Source organism: Nicotiana tomentosiformis, chromosome 8, assembly GCF_000390325.3.
Source record: "Nicotiana tomentosiformis chromosome 8, ASM39032v3, whole genome shotgun sequence".
Taxonomy (NCBI): Eukaryota; Viridiplantae; Streptophyta; class Magnoliopsida; order Solanales; family Solanaceae; genus Nicotiana; species Nicotiana tomentosiformis.
In genome coordinates this window covers 3,246,124-3,258,132 of record NC_090819.1, presented here as the reverse complement: position 1 = coordinate 3,258,132, position 12,009 = coordinate 3,246,124, and the positions used below count along the sequence as shown (strand labels likewise).

Below are 12,009 nucleotides of genomic sequence, written 5' to 3'. Positions count from 1 at the left end.
AACTCGTGATTATCACAAATTAATTAGGATATTCTTTTTATTATACTTAATTAATATTAATATATGCAACAATGGAGGGCAATAGGAAACTGGGAAAACAAGCAACGGATCCAGCTAAAGTCAAGGCGAGCTAAAGTTTCCATCACTATACACATAAGTTAGTATCAAAATATATAAAAATAAATATATCATTAAATGAATAACAAAATGTATTTTTCCGTGAAGGGTATCATCGGCCAATGATACACACCCTTCAATTCAAGCACCCAACACTCTACCAAAATATCTTCCTATTCGTCTGTTTCCCTTAGTTCTCATTTTCTCTTTGTCATTTTATCAAACAGTTGAAATACACTATAGTCCTACTACAGCCACAGCCATTGTACGTGTTGACTAAATTATGGCGGATCAGCGGAGAAAATTGATGAGCGAAGGTGTAGTAACTTATGCATACATACTTCTCTATATTGCCCTCTCTAGTGGTCAGATCTTCTTTAACAAGGTACATTCAAGATGTCTTTTTTTGCAATTACTGGATGTACCCATTTCTTTTAATTCCCACTTATTATGGCAGATGTAGTGCTTTAGTTACGATTCATTCTAACCCAATAACTTTTGCTCTGATTCTGTATATGTGTTAAAACATTCACTAAATAAGTACTAATAATAAATTTTGAACTCAGTAAATCAAATAGATTGTGGTAGAATTCCAAATTCGAACTCATATTCAGCTGTGATTATAATCTCCTTGTTTGGCTAAGCTCGGGTAAAGGAGGAGCAAGGAGGGTCGCAGCACGTTGACTGCCTGCACAAAAATAATCAAACTAAGATAAATGTTCTAATATTGAATGGTAAGAGGATTCATATAGCTGGCCCGAATTTGTTTGAAATTGAAGTGTAGCTGACCGATTCACGGAATTGTTTTTTTTTTTATTGCTTTAACATGTATAAATGCTTTTTGGGTTTGATTTCCATGAGAGTGAGAAATGGTTGTAGCTAGACATTACATGTACTTAACTGAGAAGTTTGATATTGTTTCCGAGTAACGTTAAACCTCTAGGGCGGTGTTTAGTAGCAGAGCCAAGATTTTATATAAGGGTATTCGAGATTATCATACATGGGAGTTGAACCTGTGACCTACAGCAATTTTTGAATCCTCTTTGACACTTTGCTAGATTTTTCCCTTCATGTTAAGGGAACTCTATGATGTATATATAATGGACAAACTAGTTTTTATCCTTTGTACACAATATAATTTTTCAGCGTAGGGGATTCAATTTTCAACCTTCTTCCTCCTAGCTAGCTCCTCCACTACCGATGTCTACATTAGGCAATCTAGCTGGTCTATAAATATAAGTATATACATTTCTCCATTTCCTTGTTATGGAGGAATTTAGTAAATAAAGTCATTCTATGAAACACAAAGTTATCCTTTTAATTATATTTTTAACAGAGTGGTGTCCGAGCTAGCTTGTGCGCATCTTGACTGTTCCACAGGTACTTGCATCCTTCCATCAGTACATTTACCGGGTTACTCTGCTCATCCACGGCTTAGGGTCTTACACCGATGGGAATGAATCACCTATATTTTCTTGTCATTGTTGAGATTCAAAGCCTATTATCTTCATGTCAAGTTCATTGACCACTAAACCATATTGATGCGATATGAAGCGCAAAGTTAGACTTTAACGGTCAAGTTATTCTCTATAGACGTAGTGCGAGTGCAACAATTTAGAATCTCACCTTTCTTTCCTTTCTCTTCTTGTTATAGCTTTGGGCTCATGTTACTCACTGGAGATTATGGAAGTACAGTACTATCCTATTGTTTTGTGATTTGTTTGGTTTAGGGCACTTAATTTGAAATGGTTGGAGTGATTTATTAGAAGGATTTTCAAAATGCGCAAAGATAAGATATTCTTGCATTGAATGATGGTCAGCTTTTCATAGAAGGCTCTCGAGGTGCACCAGTGCGTACAGATAGGTTTTTACTCATAGGAATATATTTTCGAAATAATCATATAAGGAACCGTTAGCTGGTTTAACATGTACTTTATTGTTTCTTCTCTCATATCTAAGACCCAAATGCATGTTCATGCATATTTAAAGTCTTATATGGTCTGTTTAAATGGAGGCATCTGGATTTAAAGGGGACTTCAAAGACATGTTCTCAAGTTTCTTTTGAAGTACGTCTATAGAAGAGCTCATATCATTTGCAGTTTGAGCTTTTGCTCAGTTCATCTCTAGTTTGAGTTTGTGGGTTCAAACCCAAGTTTTCTTTAATAAAACCAATCGTGTGCAAACGGTTTTGGGCCTGATACCTTGATATTTTGCTTCCCCCCCCCCCAAATGAGAATGAGAATGAGATGAAGATGCATCAATGTTGGTGTTTATCTAGCTTTGATTTCTTTTGAGTACAGTTATCAGTTGTTGCCTTTAAGAGTTGTTCACATGTCTGACGTTTCTCGGCTCATTTGTTTTGTAATAATTTGTTCATCGCAGTGGGTTTTGTCATCAAAAGAAATAAACTTCCCGTATCCTCTTGCACTGACGCTACTTCACATGGTCTTCTCCTCAGTACTATGTTTTGTGCTTACCAAAGTTCTCAAGGTAAGAAGTGTTCTCCTTTTTACTGATTTGTTGGGCAACTAGTAGTGCTAATTTAGGCATTTCTATGCAGATAATGAAGGTTGAGGAAGGAATGACTCTAGACATGTGAGTGCTCTTGTGAAGAAATATCATGTTTAATGTTTTGGATAGAGAGTTGTATATCCAAGGACCTTATTATCTTTTATGACTTTTCTTCACGAAAGAAAGCTTGTTTAGTTAGATTTTGTCCTATCAAATTCTATGTAAATCTCTGCCTTCTGTTGTCTCCTTCTCTTTTCCTTTTTCTGGCTGCTTTTAGTGCAATCCATATCTCTTCCGTTGCTTTGGCTCGCCTGCCTTAGTAGCTGGGTAAGCCACGGGAGCATTTAGCTGGTCATTTAATTGCGAACTGTTTAGAGATGTTCACTTTTTTGAAGAATTATGCCATGTATTACACAAGTTGCAGATATACTTCTCCGTAAAACTATATTTTTATTGTCATTCCTAAAATGATGAAAGGAATTTGTCGCCATCAGCATTTTCCTCCATTATGTGACAGAACACCACATTATTTTTATTGTCATCTTTATAATTATGCTAAATCAGATATCTATTTTAGAATAAGATGGATTAGTTCGGATAACTTACTTAAATAGGTTGCACTGCATTGTTATCAATAACGAAGTGTTTATGAACAAGATTAAGAAAAAAATTACAATAACCTTTCTTCCTTACCTATTAGTATAAAGTAGAAAATATCTCAATTTTAGCATATCTTTCGCATTCGTACTCAAAATCCATACAATATTAGTAGACAATAGTTTGTTACGGTACTTTTTTTTTTTTCCTTCTCAGCTTTTGTCCATTAGACTTTTTTGAAGACTATCATTCTATGCACCTAATTAGGATTTCAATATGCAGATACATTAGCTCAGTCATCCCAATTGGTGCTATGTTTGCTATGACACTTTGGCTTGGGAACACTGCTTACCTTTATATTTCTGTTTCATTTGCTCAGATGTTGAAAGCAATCAGTAAGTATTTGTATTATCCAGCTGTCTTATGTTCTGTAGTTCTTGAATGTTAAGAGGTATTTAAAGCTTCACTATAGACATATGCTAAATGAAATGTCTGAGGATGTTTCATGCCAGCTGTTTAGACTTTAGACGCTGGGCTGGTGGACGGCCTGCTCAAGTACTCTATAATCTTTGTTTATTTGTGTCAGAATATGATTTCACGTTTTTGAGTCTCATCTGCAGTGCCAGTAGCTGTCTTCATCCTTGGAGTTGCAGCTGGACTCGAAGTGATGAGCTGCAGGATGCTTCTCATAATGTCTGTAATCAGCTTTGGTGTACTAGTAGCTTCTTATGGAGAAATAAACATTAACTGGGTTGGTGTCATCTACCAAATGGGAGGTGTTGTTGGAGAAGCTTTGAGACTTATATTTATGGAGATTCTGGTAAAACGGAAGGGCCTCAAGCTAAATCCCATATCTGTCATGTACTATGTTAGCCCATGCAGGCAAGTACCTTTATCGTCTGAAAGCTGGAATAATATTATGTTTTGTTTTAACGTTATAGAAAGACAATGTGAACGAAACTGTCTTGTTACACATGCAGTGCTCTTTGCCTTTTAGTTCCATGGATCTTCTTGGAGAAACCAAAGATGGATGAACAACTGACATGGAGCTTTCATCCTCTTGTTCTAACTCTAAATTGCATATGTACCTTTGCGCTGAATCTCTCTGTTTTCCTGGTGATCTCACATACAAGTGCCCTGACCATCCGTGTCGCTGGAGTTGTCAAAGATTGGGTGGTTGTACTGCTATCTGCACTACTTTTTGTTGATACGAAGCTGACACTTATTAATCTTTGTGGTTATGCTATTGGTAATTTTCTTACAATCTTATCTGATCCGAGAAACATTGTGCCTTAACTATTCAAATTGTTTCCGGACACTTTCCTTACATTCATTCTACATTATCGAGACATGCTGTTATGCAGAATATTCATCATCTTCTTCTTGCTTTAGCTCATTTTCAGTGCCTGCGTAGCTGGTTAATCCGTTTGCTTTATCTCTAAGGATTTGTGTAACTATTTTCAATGGACTATCCTTTTGCTGTATTGAACCTGCTGCTAGTCCTGGAGAAATATCTTTCTGTATTCTATTTGACCTTGAGCAACTGCTTTTATTTTTCCAATGTTGGCGGTGATATAATTGTAACCTCTATGTTAGAGCCAGCCTGTAGACTGATAGAAAGTGATGGTTATGGACCTTGGTAATGGCCTTATTTTTCTTGATGATTACATTGAAGGGAAGCTAGTACTGATAAATACTGCCAGCAGCTTTATGTTGATTGAGAATTTATTTTGTGTTTTTTTCTCAAAAACGATTGTTAGACTTGGAGTAATCCGAATCTTGTTCGTTCTGTGTCTATGATGAAAAATATAAACATCGATGGTACTATTTCTTGAGCACATTACATAGTAAAGTTGATTTCTGTGCAGCTATTGCAGGTGTAGCTGCATATAACAGTCACAAGTTAAAAAAGGAAGCTTCCCGAGTAATCTCAGATGAGTCTCGAGATGCTCTACCTTTAATTTCATCTTCAACGTCCAATGAGTAGATCTATGTGAAGAGCTACTTGCAGTCTATTCTGAGGTCTTGAATGTAAAGGAGCAGAGAAGTATGCAAATTCCACTATGTTTTCTTTCTTTTTTTGGGAGGAGGGGTTTGTTCATTCTTAAATGATGCATTATTTGAGTACTGCTTCAGTATTGTTTGTTTTAGAAGAAGCTACAGTCAAACATGGTGATGTTCAAGTCAGGAACTCGTCTACGGGTGCAACGTTCTCTACTGCTTCTGAGTTCGAGACATCAGGGCACAAAAAGAGAAACAGTTACAGTGACGTATAAGGTAGAGGATCCAACCTTTTCTTTTAAATGCAAAAAGGTTGGACAAACACCTCTCTTTGATAAAGAGGTTGGACACAGATATTCTTTCGGTTGGACATGGACATCCATAAGTGCTGCAGTTGATATGCTAAAACAGATTCCAGATGATTTATTGCAGCAGTACATTGTATATTTTGTATTAAATTACTTTCAAATGTAAATCTGTTGGGAGGAATTGAGTTCTTAAGACAATCTTCTTTGTAAGGCTAATTGTTTTTGCTTGACATCAGAGTTGTGACAATATTAATGCTTGCTGTTTCCTCAAGTTGTTTTTAATCTTTTATCGTTCTTGTTACAAAGGAGTGAAAGGGTCAGTTTCAAAATCTGATGTTCTTGACAAGTTTCTTCCTTCGTAATCTGATGTTCTTCGCCAATTTCTTTTTCATCTTCTGCTCAAGCTTCATCTGAAGCTTAGACTCCAATGGCAGGTTATCAACAGGCACACTTTCTTCATCACTCTCCTTATTATCAGAACCTGTGCTATCAATATCAGTAGCTGCTTTAAAACGAAAATTCTCACCTACTGACCTAAAATCCAAACTGACAATAAAATGTTGGGGGGGGGGGGGGGGGGAGGGAGGTGATAAAAGCCTAGCGCTTTCAGGTAAAGACCTGATGTACAGTAAATAATAAGTACAGTATGTAAATTGTAATAGGAATGGATGTTGAATTTCATGGAAGATTCTGGAATAAAATTTGTTAAATTGTATTTCTCAACTGCTTTGTACAATGTACAATGTGTAATATATATACATGTATTCTCTCTAATCGACTAGTCTAACTAACAATATTATAATTAACTAATTAACAATAGATACAACTGTCATGGATGGCTGGAATTAGCTGGCCAAACTCAGATGAGCGACACGTGGCAGCCCAAATGAGCGGATGTTAAACCGACCCGGAAACTTAAAGCTGTATACGAGACCCTGTCTCTTTACTCATTTAAATCGATTCCACCAAGAAATAGATACCCTAGCCGTCACCCATGATCCTCATCGGCCATCGAAGCTTCTCCGGCGACATCCTCCCCCTCAAGGTGGAGGATGCCTGAAGAATCCCCAACTTGCCTAAACAGTCCCGATGAGAAGGCCCAAAAAGTGGTTTAGTAAAAATATCAGCGAGCTGCGAAGACGAAGGGATGAAGGACAAAGAAATCAGACCGGCCTGGTGCTGTTGACGGACAAAATGACAGTTTAGTTCAACGTGCTTAGTACGCTCGTGAAAGACCAGGTGTTTTGGCAATATGGATCGCCGCCTAGCTGTCAGAATGTAGAGGACTAGGCAAAACCGGCGGAATCGAGAGGTCATCGAGGAGACGGACCAACCAGGTGAGCTCAGCAACAACACAATGCATGGAGCGGTACTCAGCTTTAGCGGATGATAACGAGACAGACTGTTGTTTCTTGGATTTCCAAGAAATAGGACAACCACCAAGGCTAACAAAGAAACCACTAACATATCGGCGCGAATCAGGGCAAGAACCCCACTCGGAATCACAGAAGGCAAGCAGATCCAAAGAAGGGGAAGCAGGCATGAACAGACCAAGACCAGGCTTTATAAGCAAATAGCATAGACAGTGATGAGCAGCTTGGAGATGAAGATCACGATGAACCTGCATAAATTGGCTTAAGTGCTGAACGACAAAGGAAAGATCAGGACACATATGCGTCAAAAAATTGAGTTTTCCCAGAAGACGATGGTATAAAGTAGGATCAGAGAGGGGAACCCCATGGTCAACATGCAACTTGATAGAAGGATCCAACGGGCAACGGGGTACTGGCTGGCGACAAATCAAGGCAATCAAACTCCTCCAAAAGCTCAAGAGTAAATTTTCGTTGACTGAGAATGATGCCAGAATCCTCACGAAGGACTTCCATGCCCAGAAAATAAGCTAAGTGAAAGTTCAGAGCTGTAGTTAAACGAGCATACCACTGGCGAAAAGCCTGACGTAGACCATATAGAGACTTTTTAAGTCGGCAAACAAGATTAGGAGCAGCAGGCGTAAGGCCTGCTGGAAATTTCATATAGACCTCCTCATGGAGGTCATCATGAAGAAACACATTGCTCACATCTAACTGAAAAAGTCCCCAATTCCTTTTGACTGCCAAAGCTAGGATGCAACGTATGGTGGTCATTTTGACCACCAGAGAGAAGGTTTCTGTAAAATCAACTCATTCTCTCCGTATATCACCACGAATCACCAAACGAGCCTTCAATCTCTCCACACTCTCATCAGATTTCAATTTATTCTTATAGACCCACTTAGATGGTAAAGTCTTTCTACCAGGGGGAAAGAGGCCACTTCCCAACTCTCATTGAGCAACAAAGCATCAAGTTCTTTGGCCATAGCTTCTTGCCAACCGGGGGTGCATAGCTGCCTGGGAATAGCTAGAAGGTTCTTGGATATGGGGAAGAGAATTAAGCTACTTCTCATTAAAGGAAGATAAAGCATTGAAAGAAAATTGCAAAGGGGAAACAAGGAAAAGAAAACAAAAGGTAGAAACATCAGCTAAATGCACAACATTACATACATAATTAGCTAAGTAGGAGGGAGTTTTGTGATCCCTAAAAGACCTGCGCAAGGAAGTGTGTAAAGGGTCAGGAGAGGAAGAAGAAGCATCAGATAAAGGAGAGAGGGACTAGGTACATGGGAGGAAGAAGAGCTAGAGGAAGAGAAGAGAGAAAGGGAAATATGTGAAGTAGAGGAAGAAGGAATAGAAGAGGACGGAAAATGAGAGCTAGGAATAGTAGTAGGAGACTGAGAAGCAGAAGGGACAAAAGTAGAGGGAACATGTATAGGAAAAGAAGGATAGCTAGGGGAGGAGACTAAGATCTGAGGTGTAGTACTAGGAAACAAAGGTGAAGACTCAGTGTTTAAGATAAAGAATGGAAACATTGTCTCGTGAAAAACTGCCATAAATGGGAATAGGTCCATACGATCGAATAAAGTCTCAACATTTCTGGAGACAAAAATGTGTTTGGTAAGTAGGTTTAAGAGTTTGTAGCCCTTCTTACCAAAAGGGTAACCAAGAAAAATACAAGCATCAACTCGAGGATCAAGTTTCCTTCTATGTTGAGATAAAGTAGAAGCAAAGCATAGGCAGCCATAACATTTTAGAAAAGTGTAATAAGGAGACTTGTGAAATAAAATTTCATAAGGTGTTTTATAGTGAAGAAGATTGGTAGGAAATCTGTTGATGAGAAAAGTAGCAGTAAGTAGACATTCTCCCGAGTAACAGATAGGCATTTTAGAATGAAACAGGAGAGTTCTACAAGTTTCTAGCAAATGTTTGTGCTTTCGTTCAACAATACCATTTTGTTAAGGGGTTCCTACACAAGAGGTTTGGTATATAATTCCTTTAGAAAGAAAATAAGCTATGGAAGCAATGTTGCTGCCTAGTTCAAGGGCATTATCAGATCTGATTTTTTTGACTTTGGTGTCAAATTGTCTCTCTACCATTGAAATAAAGGATTGCAACACCGTAAATGTATTATTTTTAGTGCCTAGGAGAAAAGTCCATGTGCCCCTACTATAGTCATCCACTATAGTAAGAAAACATCTGAAACCATCATGAGTAGGGACTTTATATGGTCCCTAAGTATCTATGTGGATTAGCTCAAACACATGAGAGGTACAACTAGTGCTATTGGGAAAAGATAACTTGTGTTGCCTAGCCATAGGGCAAATAGAACAAGGGGAAACATTTGCACTAGAACATTGCTGTTTATAAATGGGAATATATCTCATGGTAGATATAGGTAAATGACCCATCCTTACATGCCAAAGACTATCACATGAAGCAGTAGAACTAGACATAGAGGAATGTAAAACATTGACAACATTAGACAAAGTTTTAGAACTATGCTTAATAGCTGAAGTTTTATTATCTATGTGTAGGGAATCAACAGGAAGATGAACATAATGCAAAGGGTAGAGCCCAGCCTTGATTTCACCAAGAACTAGAGACTTCCTCAAGGAAAGGCTCTGCAAGAAACAGGCAAAATCACTAAAGGTAAGAATAGCATGAAACTGCTCACATAATCGATGAACATAAATCAACTTAAATTTGAAAGTTGGGACATAAAGTACTATTTGTAGAGTTAATAAAGGGTGAATTGTCACTTGTCCTGCATGAGTGATTCTAACTCTATGAGAATTAGGTAGAGTAATATTGACAGGTCTAGACAAAGTAACGACATTAGACATAATGGTAAAATCAAAGGTCATGTGCTCGGAAGCACCTGAGTCAATGATCCAAAAATAGTTCTTAGAAGATGTAGAATAATGAGTAGGAATAAGTAGGGATGTACCAGCACAATTAGCAACAACACTGGCCTCAGAAGTAGTACCTTGTTGGCCAATTTTAACTTGTTTAAGTAATTCTATCAGTTGAGTAAGTTGTCCCTAATTTATACCAATAGCAGCTTCAGTCTCAGAGATGTTGGTTTGAAATTGCCTAGGTCATTCATCTGAAAATACTGCATTCCCTTGAATTGAATGTTGGAACTTGTTCTGTTGGTTAGAGTTTTTGAATTGCTGTGGATAACCATGCAACTTGAAACACTTATCAATGGTATGTCCTACCTTCTTGCAATAGTTACAAAATAGAGTCTTCCTATATTCCTGATTGTTCCTGATAGGCTGTGTTCCTGCCATATTACCTCCATAAGTATTTGGATTTCCATATATCTGTTTGTTCTGATTAAAATTCTGCCCAGGTACAAAAAAAGAATTGGATTCAGTGAGATATTGAGCCATATTTTGGATGCTCCTCTGCCTTTCCTCCTGAAGAAGAAGGTAATATGCTCTATCAATTATTGGAGAAGGTTGCATCATCATGATATTTCCTCTCACTCCAGTATATGTTTCATTTAACCCCATCAAAAATTGCACCAACTTCTGTCTTTCCTCAAGTGCAGAGTTCTTCTCAATTGCTCCACATTTACAATCAATACACATACACACTGTCCTAGCATCAATTAATTCTATTTCATCCCATATAGCTTTTATTTTGTTAAAATAGGATGCAATATTACTTGATCCTTGTACAATTTCTAAAAGTTATTTTTGCAACTCAAATGACTGTGCTAGATTGGATTGTCCATACCTATCTTCGAGTTGTTTCCACAGGATCCTTGTGGACTTGGAATAAATCACACTTGACCTAATTTTCGGTGTTAAGGAGTTCAACAACCAAGCAAAAACCATGTAATTACACCTCACCCAAGATCTGAGGTCTACAGCTCCATCCTTTGGGCGAGGCAAGCTTCCATCAATAAAACCAAGCTTATTCTTAGCTAACAAAGCAATCAATATAGATTTTCTACAGCCGCCATAACCAGATCCATCAAAAGGAGGTTTACCTAAAGCAACCCCAGGGAGTCAGATGCAAAGAGATAATAATGAAGTTCATAGTCAATCTTCTCCATTTCAGTCAATGCTTCACAATCAGAAGTCGAATCAAGAGTTTGCGATTCAAAATTTAGAGAATCTGACATAGAATTAAAATTTAGGTATCAACAAAAAGAACTTCGAAGAAAATACTGAAAGAATTTCAGAGAATTTTGTGAGTTGAGATTGAGATTGAGATCATGTAACACAAATATGCGATCAATTTGGTGCTGGATCGAGAGGCCAGAGCTCTGATACCATGTTGAATTTCATGGAAGATTCTGGAATAAAATTTGTTGAATTGTATTTCTCAACTGCTTTGTGCAATGTACAATGGGTAATATATATACATGTATTCTCTCTAATCGACTAGCCTAACTAACAGTATTATAATTAACTAATTAACAATAGATACAACTATCATGGATGGTGTCACGACCCAAAATCATTAAAGGCCGTGATGGCGCCGGACACCGCTGTCAGGCAAGCCAACAATAAATACTCAATTTGGTTCTCATTTTTAATATTTTGAAATCATATTTTTCCTTCAATGAAATAGTAAAAGATGGAATTTACAAGATAAATAATAATATTTTCAACAATTTTAATATGGGACAACCTATAATCACCCTAAAACCCGGTGTCACGAGTGCATGAGCATCAACTAGGAAGTAAAATAACATACAACAGCTGTCCGGAGTATAAATTTGGACAGGAGAAATATAAATACTTTGAAGGAGACTTTACTGACTGCGGATCGTAGTATAGAGTGCAGCTCACCTAAGTCCCCACAATAACCGCACCTCTGCGCCCACAAGACCACTAGATATATATGTACCTGCACAACAATGTGCAGTAAGTGTAGTATGAGTACGTAAATCAACGCGTACCCAATAAGTATCCCGCCTAACCCCGAAGAAGTAGTGACGAGGGGTCGACTCGGATACTTACTATAGGCTATAAACAAAATACCAATGATATAATTATTCATGGATCATGTAGAACGACTGTAAGCCCAATATCATGAAATAAGTAAACAATTCTTTTGTTAATAAGAAGTTTTTCCCAAATTTA

General features: G+C 37.7%; 2 protein-coding genes and 1 long non-coding RNA gene across 5 annotated transcripts; 1 reads left to right on the top strand and 2 right to left on the bottom strand.

Annotated features, from left to right (window-relative positions):
• The first annotated feature begins 222 nt into the window (after positions 1–222).
• On the top strand, positions 223–5,805 carry LOC104088610 (probable sugar phosphate/phosphate translocator At3g14410). Of its 3 annotated transcripts, XM_070181959.1 has the most exons (8): positions 226–502; positions 1,454–1,497; positions 2,500–2,607; positions 2,678–2,712; positions 3,508–3,620; positions 3,846–4,107; positions 4,206–4,474; positions 5,094–5,805. In XM_070181959.1, the coding sequence occupies exons 3-8, from the start codon at positions 2,560–2,562 to the stop codon at positions 5,210–5,212; spliced, it is 846 nt and encodes a 281-aa protein (XP_070038060.1). In that variant the 5' UTR covers positions 226–502; positions 1,454–1,497; positions 2,500–2,559; the 3' UTR covers positions 5,213–5,805. The 3 variants fall into 3 exon arrangements, with proteins under 3 accessions (XP_009591613.1, XP_070038060.1, XP_009591612.1); XM_009593318.4 differs by lacking the exon at positions 1,454–1,497 and having other exon boundaries at positions 223–502; positions 5,103–5,805; XM_009593317.3 differs by lacking the exon at positions 1,454–1,497 and having other exon boundaries at positions 227–502.
• Positions 5,806–5,857: 52 nt separating this feature from the next.
• LOC138896820 (uncharacterized) lies at positions 5,858–8,460 on the bottom strand. Its single transcript, XM_070182165.1, has 5 exons — positions 8,191–8,460; positions 7,828–8,052; positions 7,289–7,618; positions 6,869–7,176; positions 5,858–6,068 (listed from the first exon to the last, which is right to left on the bottom strand). The coding sequence occupies exons 1-5, from the start codon at positions 8,458–8,460 to the stop codon at positions 5,858–5,860; spliced, it is 1,344 nt and encodes a 447-aa protein (XP_070038266.1).
• Positions 8,461–9,230: 770 nt separating this feature from the next.
• On the bottom strand, positions 9,231–10,516 carry LOC138896755 (uncharacterized). The gene is made up of 2 exons (XR_011410165.1): positions 9,855–10,516; positions 9,231–9,528 (listed from the first exon to the last, which is right to left on the bottom strand). It is a non-coding gene; the product is annotated as an uncharacterized lncRNA (long non-coding RNA).
• Between the last annotated feature and the right edge of the window lie 1,493 nt (positions 10,517–12,009).